The following is a 17,975-nucleotide window of genomic DNA, read 5'->3' on the forward strand; positions in this document are numbered from 1 at the left end:
TTAGTAGTTATGCCCAGTCACTGTGAAATCTCCTTGTAATATTTTCTTTGTGATATAAGTCTTTCTTTGCTCTATAACCTTGCCCACAGTTACATTTTCTCTCATCACCTGGGCTTTTGTAAATTCCTTCAGAGCACAGGCTCTGCACTCCTTGAAGTGCCTAGCATATTGTCAGAACTCCTTCGATATTTGCTGGCTGATTTGTACTTGAGAATCAGTCTTTTGGTTCCTAAACAGCCCATGGCTTCTCCTGGATGGGACCTGCATTGTCACCAGCTGAATAGACAGAGACTTTGAAGAGCAGTCCCATGCAGGTGCACGATTGATGGTCTGAGAGTTCAGTCTTGCTGACTGATAAATACCTGTGTATTTATCAACCCACTCCCACTCTGCTCTAGGCTTCCTACTGTGAAAGGTGACAAAAGAAATCAGAGAGTGAAACAGGAATCCTCTCCAACCTCCACTCTTAGTCTTCACAAGCATCATGGCAGACTCATTCTATGTTCTCAATTGCAGGTAGCTGAGCAGCTTATCAATCCTTTTGGAGAAGATGACGATGATTTTGAAACTAACTGGTGCATTGACAGAAATCTGCAGGTTAGAGAAGCTTTTCTGTCCTTCACAAACATTAATCATCTAAACAGATTCTGAACGCAGGCCTCTGAAGTTGAGAGCTTTAGCCACAAACGAAGAGGTTTTTGCTGTTCAATATGTTGCTTGCAGGTTCTTTTGGAACCTTACAAACCTCACTGGGTCTCAGTTCCAGTGAAATTCCATCCCTTTTCAATAGAACTTCAATCCAGTTTTCTTTGTAAGTTTCTTTATTAGCCTCTTTACATAGCCTCTTCCATCTCAGTACAGACCAATATTTTAAGACATTTTTAATCCGTTTCCAGTTGCCACCTAAAAAGATTAACAATGACATAAAGTGGCAGCCATAATACAATGTGAGTTCCAAAATGCAGATCATGTAGATCCCTACAGTCAGATGTCCAGCAGCTGGACACTGAGAATGTGGGGCCAGGCCAGCCTGTGACTCAAAATCTCCCTTAATGGCACCAGATGGACCCCAAGGCTTTTACGCTGAAGGATTCCAGAGAAGTTATTCACGAAGAGGTAGCATGAGAGAATTTTTATTTTAGGCAAGATTCTCCTCCAACCATTCTCTTTCCTGAAAACCTAACTAAGAAAAGGCCTTCAGCTTGTCCATTTGTTTCAAGTCCTTACTTGGCTCTTAAACAGTACTGAACATTTTACTGTTGGTTCACAAGCTAGCCCCCGTACACGGAGGGAAAGGGGAGACCAAAGGAAAAGGCAGACTGAGTTAGGCTGGCATGTGACAGTTTTAACAGGCTAGGGAACTTAGTCAAGAGGCTTGTCTTGGGTAGATACAAGGTGAATAGACCTCCATATCGACCTGCCAGAATCCTAAAATTTGATATAGAAGCCTTACTGGGGTTCAGTCATGTAGTCAGTCCAGATGGTCTCAACAACACATTGCTCTCTCAAGATTGTATCCTTGAAACAGCCCCCACTATGGGGACAATGGGCGGAATGTATATTCCAAGGACAGGGGAGAGAATCTCATCCCATTACCCTGGTGCAGCTCACAGATCATGACCTCTGTATGACCCCCAACAATCACACTGTCAGCCTCTTAAGGAGAAATTGTAACACCTACACCACTCACTGTAAAAATTGGATACCCAGAAGTTTAATAATTTATTCAAACATCAATTAGTCAAAGTCAAGAGGAGAAGACCATTATGACCGCAAGCAGTATAGACTTGTTGATATATTTTACTAAACAAACAAACAAACAAAAATTCATGGCAAATAAGAAGTGATATCAGTATAAATGTACTTATGGAATCAGTGAAATGGTATATTGAAATCTTCAGCTTCCTATAATATCTGGGACTATGTGGTTGCTGTCAGGATACCACCAGACAATTAGCCAATTTTGAGCAAAGAATAAAAAGGTGTCTCTCCTGCCGCCAGATAAGATGTGCTCCACTGTCGGGTATGTGGCTCGATGAATCTAGTCTGGGCAGCTTCATGGCCTCACTTATCCCCACTGCCAAGTGCTCTTGTGAACAACATGTCCGACTCTCTGTAGCAGCTCTAGTTGTAGCAAATATAAACTGTGGACATTTATATACTCACTCGTTCACACTGTGTTCTATCCCATCCCAAACTTCATTCACCCACTGGAACTTATTCTTTCTTAATGCAATTCACATCAGAATTATTCTAACACTATACTGATGATTTTAGGTCTCTCTTTTGGCTGTGGATGAAATGCACATGAGCTTACCCAAGATGAAGAAGGATATTTACTGGGATGATTCTGCTGCTCGTCCACCATACACACTGGCAGCTGCTGACTACTGCATACCCTCATTTCTGGGGTCAACCGTCCAAATGGGGTAAGTGCATTTCTAAAACTCACCAACATTTAGAAAATAAGTAAGTCACCGTTCTGATCTTTTTATACTGTGGTCCTGAAGTTACTTGCATAAGAACTCTCAATTATTAATATCCCATAATGGCAGACTTTTCAAATTTTCAGACATAATTAATATGTCCAAGAGTGTGAGAAATTAAAATGACTGTAGTTTCCGGTTTAAATATGGAGTATGTGTGTGTGTATTTGGGGGTAATTTGCATTTCACCTTGCTTTTATACCACAGCAAATTTTTCTAATAGTTGTGAAACTATCTTTTTTTTCTTTTCCTTGAAACTATTTTTTTTTCTTTTCCTTCCAACTTGGGGTAGTTATTTACTTACATTGTTGCTGCTGCTGCTGCTGCTGCTGCTAAGTCGCTTCAGTCATGTCCAACTCTGTGCGACCCCAGAGATGGCAGCCCACCAGGCTCCCCCATCCCTGGGGTTCTCCAGGCAAGAACACTGGAGTGGGTTGCCATTTCCTTCTCCAGTGCATGAAAGTGAAAATTATATTGTTATTTATTATTTAATTATGACCATCATAATGAAATGCATTTTTAAAAGTATTTATCAAGCAAGTGTAGGCACTGTGCTAGACTATTTTGAGACAAGTAAGCCTTAAGGTAAATTTTATTAAAAAAGCTTCCTCCAAGATTATGCTTTGATCAAACTGACTTGTTTAGTGTACATGCCAGTCTCTGTTCAGTGGTTTGAACATAACAATCTGTCCATATGTACTGCGAGCTTTAAATAAATGGGCTGAGGCCTTCAGTAAATCATGCGCAGTTCTTGAATAATGTTATTAAATCTGATCATGTATTTGATTTTGCAGAAATGTGTGAATGTGGAGGAAGTTTAAGTATATTTGCTGAAGGCAGATGCCATGGTTTCCAAGTAACTTAAAAAGAAGAGTGTGGACAAATTTAGAAAAGTAAAAAGAACCCCTCCAAAAATTATAGAAAAAGGAAAAACTTTTACAGAATTTTTCTTATAATTTTTGGCAAAGCTGTAGTTCATTTTTCCCTGAGGCCAGCTCTAGGCAGATTTATGAAGTGAGATCATGTCTAAAGTTGCCACCTGTGACCCTCTTTCTCTCCCTCTCACACTGTTCAGCCCTTCTCTTTCACTACTGTTAAAAAGCAAAATTCAACTGGGTGAAGTTTTTTGAAATCCCTCCTTAAGGTTTTTTTAAATGTATTTATTTTTAACTGGAGGAAAGTTGCTTTACAACATTGTGTTGGTTTCTGCCGCACACCAACATGAATCAGCCATCGGTATGCATATGTCCACTCCCTCTTGAACTTCCCTCTACTCCCCACCCCATCCACCCCTCTAGGTTGCCACAGAGTACTACACTGAGCTCTCTGTGTTTCACAGCAATTTCCCATTAGTGATCTATCTTACGTGTGATAATGTGTATGTTTCCATGCTACTCTCTCAATTCATCCCATCCTCTGTGTCCACAAGTCTGTTTTCTATGTTTGCATTCAACTGAGTAAATTTTAAAGGTCTTCTTGCTTCATTCACTGATTCTTGAATTGGGCAGCCTCCAATCTAGCAAAGACAAAGGAGCTCCACAGAACTATACAAATGAAAGCCTTTCATAGGTAGAAGGGAGCAGGAATAAGGAAGTTACACATGGCAAAAAACTGGGCTGTTTGTTGCAAGGTCACTTTCCTACAGGAGATGGCAAGGGTCTAACAGGCAGAATACCTAACCAGTGCTGATGAGACAATTCCTGATTGACTGGCTTAAGATTCCATTTCTGGGAAAACCAAAACTGTAATTAAGTCTTGGTTCCGTGACATGGTGCTTAGCATAAGTGACTCCATTTGGGGCCTATTATCTTGTTTTTAATGCTAATATGAGAATATTTAGCTTCAATCCAGTCCATATAATGCTTTACTCTTAGCTGAATGTCTCCTGCCTGCTGCTGCTGCTAATTCACTTCAGTCATGTCCAACTCTCTGCAACCCCATGGACTGTAACCTGCCAGGGTCCTCTGTCCATGGGATACTCCAGGCAAGAATACTGTTGTGGGTTGCCATGCCCTCCTCCAGGGGATCTTCCTGACCCAGGGATCAAACCCATGTCTCCTGCCATCTCCAGCTTTGCAAGTGGAGTCTTTATCACCGAGCCACCAGGGAAGCCCTGAATGTCTCCTAGGGCTCCTAGAACCTCTGAGGCTGAAATTTCTTGAAGACTCAGAGGAAAACATGACTGAAAGTATAATTTCTGGCGTTGTGGCAAATAGCGAACAACGTAGGAGACAGGAAACTCACCTTGCTGCTCTCCAAGCACAGCTTGGTAAAGGTGGCTACTCCAGGCTGGCCTTGTTTCTGCTTCTAGATGCCTGCTAAGCCTGGGCCCTCCTGTCCAGGGCCTCCTCCTGGCCAAGGTACTCATCCCGACCCCAGAGATTGCTTAGTCTCTGTAAATAGTAATTCCCTGCTGTCTGCACTTCTCAGTCTTTTGTAATATATTCCGCAGTGGTAGTTTCACAGATATCTGGCAATCCTCTCAGTTTGGGAAATTAATAGATGTTTTTCTGTCAGTTTGTTTTTAGATCACTCTATAAGCTTTAACCTTCCCCTCCTCTCCCGTCATTGATTAATGCAAAGTATTTGAAGATCTGACTTGTAAAAGGAAGGAGACCAGCACCATTGATGGGGCTGGGTAGTCATGAAGACTCTGTTAGGACTGCAAGTGCCACTTGCGTCCATTCCCGGGTGGCTCAGTGGCAAAGAATCTGCCTACCAGTGCAGGAGACACAGGTGATGTGGATTCAATCCTGGGTCGATCCCTGGGTCAGGAAGATCCCCTGGAGAAGGAAATGGCAACCCACTCCAATATTCTTGCCTGGAGAATCCCATGGACAGAGGAGCCTAGTGGGCTACAGTCCATGGGGTCACAAAGGGTCAGACACAATTGAGTATGCATGCATAAAATGAAGATTTTTTTTTTGTTCTCAAGATTTAATCTTGATCTACATATTCATCCTAATCATCATAATTTCACATTCCTATGCAATTTGTCCGTATTCTTTAGAAAATATTAAATTATGTATTTTGGGAATTCTCTGGAGATCCAGTGGTTAGGTCTCCATGATTTCACTGTCACGGGCCCAGGTTCACTCCATGGCCACACAGGCTGTGTGGCGCAGCCAAAAAAATATTAATTATAAAACAAAAATATGTATTCCTCCTATTTCTAAATATAGAAACATAGTATTAGGAATTTATAAGACCTTGGAGAAAATACATAATCCAAATGATTACTGGGAAGATTAAACAAGATGGTAAGCATAAAAACACTCTATAAATAACTGAAGAGCATTATAATTGTCAACTAGTACAGATCTCTTATTTGTGGGTATCAAACTTTGGCACAGAAAGATTGAACAAGTCTAACAACTCTACATGCATTGATCGCTGAAGAAGGCTTTCTTATCTCTCCTTGCTATTCTTTGGAACTCTGCATTCAAATGGGTATATCTTTCCTTTTCTCTTTTGCTTTTCACGTCTCTTCTTTTCACAAGTATTTATAAGGCCTCCTCAGACAGCCATTTTGCTCTTCTGCATTTCTTTTTCTTGGGGATGGTCTTGATCCCTGTCTCCTATACAATGTCACAAACCTCATTCCATAGTTCATCAGGCACTCTATCAGATCTAATCTGTTTACTATTAGTTATAATGGCCTATTTACTACTAATTAAGATGGCCTATTTACTACTAGTTACTATCGCCTATTTACTCACAGGCACAGGCAAAAGCTAGGGTCTTTTAGGGGAGGTTTTTGTGAGAAGTTTAACTGGACTCCACTAGAACTAACTGTTCAAGAAACAACTAGGCAAAGTTTACTTGGTCTTGACTTTCTGCACGAATGAGAAACCTAAAGGGGGGCCTCACAGTCCAGGAAAGGTCACTGCAGGAATTCGGGCTTTTGGAGGTCAGCAAGAATGTCCTCTTCAATCCATTAGTGTCGCTTTTTCCCATGAGTATGTTATTAGACAAGATGTTTCTGGTTGCCAATAATAGAAAACCAACTCAAGATAGCGTAAGCAAAAAGGGATTTCTTGGGTCACATCCAGAAAGTGGCCTAGCTTTGGGTGTGGCTGGGTCCAGAGGCTCACGTGTGTCACCAAGACCTGCATGGTCCTCTCTGTCTCTCAGTTCTGCTTTTCTCTCCGCTGGCCCAGCTTCCGGGCAAGCTCTCCCTTCCTGATGGCAGACAGACAAGACGGTAGCCAGCAGCTCCAGGTGTACAACCTATCTTCTCAACGAATGCTGTGGGAAAACCACATCTCTTTTCCAACTCTGAAAACTAGAGTACTGGATTCATTATGATTGGCTAGGGTTGGCGAACATGTCTGTTTCTGAACCAATAACTATCAACAAGAAAACACGATAATTTGATTAGCTAATGTCGTTTCATGCATCCGTCTTTGGACCAAGGGGTATGGTCAGCTCCAACCAATAATATGGAGCAGGTGATGCTGGCAAGAAAGATGAAGGTGCTATTACAGGAGAAGGGTGAATGGTCTGCTGGGCTGGCAAAGACAACAGGTGTCCTCTAAAATCTTAAAAGATAATTCTCTAAGTAAATCAAGTAAACCATCTGAGTGAGGTTCAGGGAAAAGGCAGTAAAAGTAAGGATTATTGTAGCACAGGCGGTTGATGACCACTGAGCCAGTAAGTTTTTCTCACATTGGATGAAGACTAGGTGTCGACATGGTATGGATGCAAACATCTCAATGGGCATTTAAAATCCCTTCCTGAATATTTTTTTTAATTTTCTTATTCTTTTTAAGATGTATATTCCCAGCATATTTAATTCAGAAATCAGATTTTCCTCATCTTTTCTTATCAATGTTTCAGGTTTGTAATCACAATTCCCATGATTCAGAAATTCCAAAATGGAGGCAATGTCTTTCCGTAACTGAATAACAATATTACTATCCAAGGGCAACCTGAGAAATTACTCCGCTTCATGCATTTTTTCACATTCAGCACGCTATGCATTTCCACATAAAAAGGAAACTCCTTGGAGACAATCTCTTTGTTCTCTATATTCAGGAACATGTTCAAAATATTGCTCTATTTTCTACACATTTTTCAAATATACATTACTGAAATAAAGTAATTCCTCTTCTCATTTTTATCTCAAGTGCAAATTTAAATTATTATTTTCCTTGCGTCTTCACATACGGAGCATACATGTTCATTCATTCAAATGAAGTTTTCATTTAGAGCCTAGTATATGGTAGGTTCTATGCCAGATGCTGCTGCTGCTGCTAAGTCTCTTCAGTCGTGTCCAACTCTGTGCGACCCCATAGACGGCAGCCCACCAGGAGTCCCCGTCCCTGGGATTCTCCAGGCAAGAACACTGGAGTGGGTTGCCATTTCCTTCTCCAATGCATGAAAGTAAAAAGTGAAAGTGAAGTTGCTCAGTTGTGTCCGACTCTTAGCGACCCCATGGACTGCAGCCTTCCAGGCTCCTCCATCCATGGATTTTCCAGGCAAGAGTACTGGAGTGGGGTGCCATTGCCTTCTCCAATGCCAGATGCTAGGAATAAGCAAAAACAAAAACAAATTAAAAAAAAAACAAACACGTCTTTTAAGCCCTCAGACACAATGAGACTAGTTATAAAACTATGTGGTAAATGCGGTGATAGAGAAATGCTGAGAGTTTTATGGGAATAAGTGAAGGTACAGTTCATGGGGTCTGATAAATCAAAGCAAGCCCCTTTCAGTTGGGGAATGTAGTATGTATCCCATTTTTAAATTTTTATTCTTTAGACTGCGAGATGTGGCATGTGGGATCTTAATTCTCCATCCAGGAATCACACCTGCATCCCCTGTATTGGAACACAGAGCTAACCACCAAATACCAGAGCAGTCCCTAATATGCATCTTTAAGAATGAATTTGGACACTACTATATGGGCTTCCTTGGTAGCTCAGATGGTGGAGAATCTGTCTGCAATGCAGGAGACCCAAATTCAGCCCCTGGGTGGGGAAGATCCCCTGGAGAAGGGAAATGTTTACCCACTCCAGTATTCTTGCCTGGAGTATTCCATGGACAGAGGAGCCTGGCAGGCTACATGGGGCCACAGAGTCAGACATGACTGAGTGACTAACACTTTCACTATATATAAAATAGATAACTATGAAGGACCTACTGCATAGCCCAGGGAACTCTACTCAATCCTCTGTAATAGCCTATATGGGAAAAGAATCTTAAAAAAAAGAGTGGATATATATAGATGGGTAGATATAGCTGATTCACTTTGCTGTACACCTGAAACTAACACAATGTTGCAAATCAACTACAGTCTAATTTAAAAAATGAAAATAAGATTTAAAAAAAAGAATGAATTTGGAAGGATTCCCACGGTGGTCCAGTGGTTAGGACTTGGTGCTTTCACTGCCAGGGCCCAGATTTGATCCTGGTTGGGAGAAAAGATCTTGCAAGCCACAAAGCACAGTCAAAAAAAAAAAAGAAAATCAGTCAAAAAAAAAAAAAAGAATTTGCATATAACACATAAACAGAAGTGGGGGATGCAGCAGAGAATACATTCTAGGCATGAGCAAAGACAGAAAGGAATGATAGTGTATTCAAAGAAACAAGTTTTTAAAATCTCAGCTTTATTGCAATGGAGTTGACATGTAAAATTATAAGATAAAATGTACATTGTGGTGACTTGATATATGTATACATTGTGAAAGGATTCCCCCATCTCATTAATTAACAAATCCTTTACCTCACATATTTATCTTTTTTTTTTTTTTTTTGGTAAGAATGTTTTAAGTTCTACTGTCTTAGCAAACTGCAATTACACAATACAGTGTTATCAACTATATGCACCATGTTTTAATTAGGTTCTCAGACCTTCTTCATCTTACAGCTGAAACTTTGTACCTTTTTACCTATTCTATCCCTAGCTCCCCCAACCTCCTAGCCCCTGGCAGTGATTTTTCTACTCTGTGTCTCTAATGTTGTTGCTGTTTAGTCACTAAGTTGTGTCTGACTCTTTGTGACCCCATGGGCTGTAGCCCACCAGGCTCCTCTGTCCATGGGATTTTCCAGGCAAGAATACTGGAGTGGGTTGTCATTTCCTTCTCCAGGGGATCTTCCCAACCCAGGGATTAAATCTTCTTCTGCTGCATTGGCAGGCAGATTCTTTACTTCTGAGCCACCAGCGAAACCTGTTTCTATTAGAATAACAATTTGATATGCAAAGCAGAAAAGCCAAGAAATAAATCTGGAGAGAGGTAAGGAAGGATCACAGAGGGTTTTAGAGTCTAAGTAAAGAGTTTCAGCCTTTTCCCAAAGCTATTAAATGACATGGTCACATTTGTGTTTTAAACAAGTTGTCCTATCAACTGGCTGAAAGATGGATGCCTAGGAATAAGACTAGAGCCAGAGACCAGTGAGCAGGCCATTGGTATAGTTTAGACAGGAAAGCGTAAGGGCCAAAGTAGCACAGTGCTTCAAGGTATGTTGACAGTGGAGATGGCAAAGGGGACAGATTTGAGAGAGGAGAAGGAGTTTAAAATGATGGAGTGCTTGGTAATGAACTAAGGATGATAGAGAGTAGTGAGAAAGAGCTGCTGAAAGGGAAAAATATGAGCCCCTTCCTTGCACATGGGTTGCATTTAAGGCATCTGTGGGCAATTCACATGGAAATGTCCAACAGGCCGGGAGCACAGAGATGAAACTAAGCAGCGGGATGCCTTTAACTGTTATCACTACGTGGGTTTGTTAGAACCGAAAGAGTCGGGGCGAGCACCCAGGAACCATGTCAAGTGAGTAGGACAGAATACAGAGGGTGGAACACTGCCACTTAAAGGGTGATCAGAATAAAGGGGTCCTTGAAAGAGAGTAGGAATCCTCACTACACACGCAGGAGAAGAGCCCCGAGAATGCCCTGTCCTAGAGACCAAGGCTGGAAGTTTCAACATGAAGCCTGAAAAACACCATAGGAGTTTGCATTTTAAAGCGACCGGAGACCTAAGTGAGAGTGTGAGGCAGAAGCTAAATTACAGCAGGTTGAGGGGTGACTGGGAGGCAAGGAGATCAAGGTTGCCAATGTAACCTATTTTTCCAATAATTTTATAATAGAAAAACTCAAACATATACAGAAGTAGAAAACAAACTATAATAAATCTCAGGTAGCCATCACCCGCCTTCAGTTATCAAGTCATGGCTAACCTGGTTTCATACACCTTCCCACTCATCTTTACCCACTGTGAAGCAAATATAACCACAATGCCACTTTCATGCCTTAAAAACAAAAGACCCAAAACTCAAAATAATTCCTTAACTCGTTAACTATACATGAACTCTTTTTTTGAGAAGTCTGGATTGTGGAGAGGAGATATACTAGACAGTATCCAATGAGACATAAAGTCAAGCACAATGTCACATTTTTAAATTGTTTTATAACATTTTAGGATGGGAACACCTTAAGCATGTTTACAGGAAAAGGGGAATCTGCCCTCCCTATGCTACCACCCATCCTTGGAATTACTTTAACCATGTCTACAGAATTTCACTTCGCTGTTAACGCCCTGTTCTTGTCTGGACAGACCCACCCAGACTGTCTATGGGATTTATTGTAGCACTGTCCACTGTATGTGCACTGTATGATTTAGCATCCCTTTTATCAAAGCATCCATGGAAAAATTTATCTCAGCCATCCACGGGGAGAAAAAAAAAAGCTTTGCCTCGTATGGGTACCTCTTACACTATTTCTCTTACAGACTGTGGGTCTTATAATTGATGGTGGTCTTTTCATCTTGGCTACTGAAAAGTGAAAACCAAATCCATAGTTCACCTTTAGTCCGTCTGTGAGATTTTCTGGCATGGACCTCGAGGCTCCCTGTCTGTTGGCCTCATCTTGTTAGTGCTCTTTGTTCTTTGCTGTGGTTCAGTCACGAAGTCGTGTTTGACTCTTTTGTGATTCCATGGACTGTAGCCCTCCAGGCTCCTCTGTCCATGGGATTTTCCAGGCAAGAATACTGAAGTGGGTTGCCATTTCCTGTCCCAGAGAATCTTCCCAACCAAGGAATTAAACTGCATCTTCTCTGTTGGCAGGCAGATTTTTTTACTACTGAGTAACCTGGGAAGCCCATTCCTTATTCTAGCCCTGTCTTTAGATAGCATTGCATTGTATTATCTTTATAAGCCACCTTAAAGTCTTTATAACATGAAGTAAGATATAAAGAAACAAATGAATGTCTCTTTTTGCTCTGATAAAGGACTGAAAAAGGACAGGTAGAGTGAAGGGAGAGGGGAGGGAAGACATGGGAGCCAGGGGAATTGACAGAGAAGGGCCTAGAAAAACCTGGGGGGCAGCAGGGGCTGGGGCTGCTCACAAGGAGGGAGGCCTCAGAGCCTGAGTTGGAGGGAAGCATTGAGGATGGATGTTGCAAAGGGCAAGGGGAAGCAGTACCTGTGCAGCCAGTGAGGCAGGAATGTGTTCTCACCACATCCAATCATTATCATGTCTTTTTTTAATGTTTATTTTTATTTATTTATTTGGTTGCCCCAGTCTTGGTTGTGGCATGGGAACTCTTAGCTGTGGCATTTGGGATGTAGTTACCTAACCAGGGATCAAACTAGGCCCCCTGCATTGGGATCACAGAGTCTTAGCCTTGGGATGACCAGGGAAGTCCCTTCAGTTCAGTTCAGTTCAGTTCAGTTGCTCAGTCGTGTCCGACTCTTTGCGACCCCATGAATCGCAACACGCCAGGCCTCCCTGTCCATCACCAACTCCCGGAGTTCACTCAGACTCACATCCATTGAGTCCGTGATGCCATCCAGCCATCTCATCCTGGGTCGTCCCCTTTTCCTCGTGTGCCCAATCCCTACCAGTATCAGAGTCTTTTCCAGTGAGTCAACTCTTCACAAGAGGTGGCCAGCGTACTGGAATTTCAGCTTTAGCATCATTCCTTCCAAAGAACACCCAGGGCTGATCTCCTTCAGAATGGACTGGTTGGATCTCCTTGCAGTCCAAGGCACTCTAAACAGTCTTCTCCAACACCACAGTTCAAAAGCATCAATTCTTCCATGCTCAGCCTTCTTCACAGTCCAACTCTCACATCCATACATGACCACAGGAAAAACCATAGCCTTGACTAGGCGGACCTTAGTCTGCAAGTAATGTCTCTGCTTTTGAATATATTATCTAGGTTGCTCATAACTTCCCTTCCAAGGAGTAAGCGTCTTTTAATTTCATGGCTGCAGTCACCATCTGCAGTGATTTTGGAGCCCCAAAAAAGTAAAGTCTGACACTGTTTCCACTGTTTCCTCATCTATTTCCCATAAAGTGATGGGACTGGATGCCATGATCTTCGTTTTCTGAATGTTGAGCTTTAAGCCAACTTTTTCACTCTCCTCTTTCACTTTCATCAAGAGGCTTTTTAGTTCCTCTTCACTTTCTGTCATAAGGGTGGTGTCATCTGCATATCTGAGGTTATTGATATTTCTCCCAGCAATCTTGATTCTAGCTTGTGCATCTTCCAGTCCAGCGTTTCTCATGATGTACTCTGCATATAAGTTAAATAAGAAGGGTGACAATATACAGCCTTGACGTGCTCCTTTTCCTATTTGAAACCAGTCTGTTGTTCCATGTCCAGTTCTAACTGTTGCTTCCTGACCTGCATACAGATTTCTCAAGAGGCAGGTCAGGTGGTCTGGTATTCCCATCTCTTGAAGAATTGTCCACAGTTTCTTGTGATCCACACAGTCAAAGGCTTTGGCATAGTCAATAAAGCAAAAGTAGATGTTTTTCTGGAACTCTCTTGCTTTTTCCATGACCCAGTGGACGTTGGCAATTTGATCTCTGGTTCGTCCAACTTTTCTAAAACCAGCTTGAACATCACGAAGTTCATGGCTCACGTATTGCTGAAGCCTGGCTTGGAGAATTTTGAGCATTACTTTGCTAGCATGTGAGATGAGTGCAATTGTGTGGTAGTTTGAACATTCTTTGACATTGCCTTTCTTTGGGATTGGAATGAAAACTGACCTTTTCTAGTCCTGTGGCCACTGCTGAGTTGTCCAAATTTGTTGGCATATTGAGTGCAGCACTTTCACAGCATCATCTTTCAGGATTTGAAATAGCTCAACTGGAATTCCATCACCTCCACTAGCTTTGTTCGTAGTGATGCTTTCTAAGGCCCACTTGACTTCACATTCTAGGATGTCTGGCTCTAGATGAGTGATCATACCATTGTGATTATCCGGGTCGTGAAGATCTTTTTTGTACAGTTCTTCAGTGTATTCTTGCCACCTCTTCTTAATATCTTCTGCTTCTGTCAGGTCCATACCATTTCTGTCCTTTATCAAGCCCATCTTTGCATGAAATGTTCCCTTGGTATCTCTAATTTTCTTGAAGAGATCTCTAGTCTTTCCCATTCTGTTGTTTTCCTATATTTCTTTTCATTGATTGCTGAAGAAAGCTTTCTTATCTCTTCTTGCTATTCTTTGGAACTCTGCATTCAGATGCTAATATCTTTCCTTTTCTCCTTTGTTTTTCGCCTCTCTTCTTTTCACAGCTATTTGTAAGGCCTCCCCAGACAGCCATTTTTGCTTGTTTGCATTTCTTTTCCATGGGGATGGTCTTGATCCCTGTCTCCTGTACAATGTCACAAACCTCATTCCATAGTTCATCAGGCACTCTATCTATGAGATCTAGGCCCTTAAATCGATTTCTCACTTCCACTGTATGATCATAAGGGATTTGATTTAGGTCATATCTGAATGGTCTATCAGTTTTCCCTACTTTTTTCAATTTCAGTCTGAATTTGGTAATAAGGAGTTCATGACCTGAGCCACAGTCAGCTCCTGGTCTTGTTTTGGTTGACTGTGTAGAGCTTCTCCATCTTTGGCTGCAAAGAATATAATTCATCTGATTTCGGTGTTGACCATCTGGTGATGTCCATGTGTAGAGTCTTCTCTTGTGTTGCTGGAAGAGGGCGTTTGCTATGACCAGTGCATTTTCTTGGCAAAACTCTATTAGCCTTTGCCCTGCTTCATTCTGCATTCCAAGGCCAAATTTGCCTGTTACTCCAGGTGTTTCTTAACTTCCTACTTTTGCATTCCAGTTCCCTGTAATGAAAAGGACATCTTTTTTGGGTGTTAGTTCTAAAAGGTCTTGTAGGTCTTCATAGAACCATTCAACTTCAGCTTCTTCAGCATTACTGGTTGGGGCATAGACTTGGATTACTGTGATATTAAATGGTTTGCCTTGGAAATGAACAGAGATCATTCTGTCGTTTTTGAGATTGCATCCAAGTACTGCATTTCGGACTCTTCTGTTGACCATGATGGCTACTCCATTTCTTCTGAAGGATTCCTGCCCACAGTAGTAGATAAAATGGTCATCTGAATTAAATTCACCCGTTCTAGTCCATTTTAGTTTGCTGATTCCTAGAATGTCAACGTTCACTCTTGCCATCTCTTGTTTGACCACTTCCAATTTGCCTTGATTCATGGACCTGACATTCCAAGTTCCTATGCAATATTGCTCTTTACAGCATCGGACCTTGCTTCTATCACCAGTCACATCCACAGCTGGGTATTGTTTTTGCTTTGGCTCCATCCCTTCATTCTTTCTGGAGTTATTTCTCCACTGATCTCCAGTAGCATGTTGGGCACCTACTGACCTGGGGAGTTCCTCTTTCAGTATCCTATCATTTTGCCTTTTCATAGTGTTCATGGGGTTCTCAAGGCAAGAATACTGAAGCGGTTTGCCATTCCCTTCTCCAGTGGACCACATTCTGTCAGACTTCTCCACCATGACCCGCCCATCTTGGGTTGCCCCGCGGGCATGGCTTAGTTTCATTGAATTAGACAAGGTTGTGGTCCTAGTGTGATTAGATTGACTAGTTTTCTGTGAGTATGGTTTCAGTGTGTCTGCCCTCTGATGCCCTCTTGCAACACCTACCATCTTACTTGGGTTGCTCTTACCTTGGGCATGGGGTATCTCTTCACGGCTGCTCCAGCAAAGTGCAGCCGCTGCTCCTTACCTTGGATGAAAGGTATTTCCTCACCATATCTTAATTCAAAGAAAGATGTAACTGACAAAGCTCATCCTTCTCTGTTGAATCTGATTTGAACATTTTTAAAGATATGTTAAAGGCTTCTCTTTTAAAACAGCATTTTATAATTTCTAACACCATAGCAATGCTGAAGTTCCATCCCCCAATCCTTGTGCTTAGCACCCAGAATAGAAAAGCTTTCACAGATATATTTGTTTGAGCATTTAATAAACCACATTATTTATTGCACAGCTTCTCATCTCCACTTAGTAAACCATCCTATGAAATAATTGAACAATGAAAAAGAATCTTTCCTGTTTGAACTCCATTCCCATTACCATACCTAAGATGATTTCAATTGAAGCTCTTTGTTCTTTGTCATAATATAGAATGCTATTTCGATCGAGGCATCGTTTCATTAGCTTAACCATGGAAACACTAGTAACCAAGATTAATAAGGCACCCACAAGCAACCAAAAGAGTTGTCCATAAGATGCACATCAAGAAAACATACCCAAACCCTTAAATGAAAACATTATTAGATCTTCTTCAGGCAATCGCAGACACTTGACGCTTGATAAACCTCACCTAACCAAATCAACAAAGGTCCATCTAGTCAAGACTATGGCTTTTCCAGTAGTCATGTATGGATGTGAGAGTTGGACTATAAAGAAAACTGAGCATCAAAGAATTGATGCTTTTGAACTGTGGTGTTGGAGAAGATTCTTGAGAGTCCCTTGGACTGCAAGGAGATCCAACCAGTCCATCCTAAAGGAGATCAGTCCTCAGTGTTCACTGGAAGGACTGATGTTGAAGCTGAAACTCCAAAACTTTGGCCACCTGATGCGAAGAGCTGACTCATTTGAAAAGACCCTGATGCTGGGAAAGATTGAAGGCAGGAAGAGAAGGGGACGACAGAGGATGAGATGGTTGAATGGCATCACCGACTCAATGGACATGAATTCAGGTAAACTCCAGGAGTTGGTGATGGACAAGGAGGCCTGACATGCTGCAGTTTACGGAGTCGCAAAGAGTTGGACACAATTGAGCAACTGAACTGAACTCAACTGAACCAAATCAACCTAAAATATTCAAACTCAAGTCAACTTTGCTGAAAATAAATTTCTCTTTTAAGCAAACAAAAAATAAGATTCAGGCCCAGGCCACCACAGCTAGCTTGAGGGAGAATGCTTGTCTTCACATTTTACCATCATGAGTTCACTACAAAATTCTTATTATTTTTTAGATACTTGGATTTATCTGTTAGCACATACTTTTAAGGCTCTGAGGAATGGGATACATGGATATTAAAGACCTGAAGTCTCATAACTCCCTTTAATCCTGTGTTGGAAATCAAAGCAGCCAAGAGTAAAGCAGCAAAGACTCCTTTAAGGTACTGGAAAAACCCTAACAAAATATTCATCAATAACAGCTAAAGGACTTGAAATTCTGGAGAAGAGAGGTTGCGCTGCTTACGAAGTGAATCACTCAAGTGTGTTGTGAGGGGCGTCCACGTGGGGCTGTGCTCACAGTGTGTTGCTAATCTAAGAGCAGCTCTCAGTCTGGCAACCTTAAACCTGCTGACTGAAGTCCTCTTCAAAAATCACCGCTGTATTGGGCTTTCTGCCATGACTCAAGCATGTCAAAACTTCCTGACATTGGTAGTGTTCTCAAGGAATAGGTCTGTGAAGTCAACTAAGTATCCACTTAACGAAGAGGTCGTTGTTCAGTCTCTAAGTCACGTCCGACTCTTTGCCACCCCATGGACTGCAGCACTCCAGGCTCCCCTGTCCTTCACTATCTCCTGGAGCTTGCTCAACCTCATGTTCATGGAGTTGGTGATGCCATTCAACCATCTCATTCTCTGTCATCCCCTTCTCCTGCCCTCAGTCTTTGCCAGCATCAGGGTCTTTTCCAATGAGTCAGCTCTTCGCATCAGGTGGCCAAAGTATTGGAACTTCAGCTTCAGCATCAGTCCTTCCAATGAATAGTCAGAGGTGATTTCCTCTAGGATTGACTGGTTTGATGTCCTTGGTGTCCAAGGGACTCTCAAGAGTCTTCTCCAGCACCACAGTTCGAAAGCATCAGTTCTTTGGCCCTCAGCCTTCTTTATGGTCCAAATCTCACATCCAGTAGACAACTATTGGAAAAACCACAGTCTTGACTATATGGACCTTTGTCAGCAAAGTGATGTCTCTGCTTTTTAATATGTTGTCTAACCCCAGTCTCTTATGTCCCCTGCATTGGCAGGTGGGTTTTTTACCCCTAGCATCACCTGGGAAGCCCTAAGGAAGAGGGTTTCTTTCCACCTGGGAAGAAGACAGGTATTCAAATTTCCATTAGAGTTCCTTCTGGGTAGGAACTGAGGGCTTTAAGATTTATTCAGCACATACCCGGAAATCATTCCAAAAGTTCTAAAAATATGTAGAAATAATACAATTACTTTTTGCAGTTATACATATATGTATTTAATGTGCACAAA

The 17,975-nt window shown here is 41.8% G+C and overlaps 1 protein-coding gene across 11 annotated transcripts in view; it reads left to right on the forward strand.

Annotated features, from left to right (window-relative positions):
- BEST3 (bestrophin 3) overlaps positions 1 to 17,975 on the forward strand; it is a 52,715-nt gene that overhangs the window by 24,561 nt on the left and 10,179 nt on the right. For 10 of the 11 annotated variants that reach the window (XM_052639756.1, XM_052639757.1, XM_052639752.1 and 7 more), the window contains 2 exons: positions 517 to 597; positions 2,278 to 2,429. In XM_052639756.1, the coding sequence (XP_052495716.1) occupies positions 517 to 597; positions 2,278 to 2,429 (233 nt within the window). The remainder of the gene's footprint in view (positions 1 to 516; positions 598 to 2,277; positions 2,430 to 17,975) is intronic. The other variant, XM_052639751.1, reaches the window with a different exon arrangement.

The sequence above is a fragment of the Budorcas taxicolor genome, chromosome 5 (genome assembly GCF_023091745.1).
Source record: "Budorcas taxicolor isolate Tak-1 chromosome 5, Takin1.1, whole genome shotgun sequence".
NCBI classification, from domain to species: Eukaryota; Metazoa; Chordata; class Mammalia; order Artiodactyla; family Bovidae; genus Budorcas; species Budorcas taxicolor.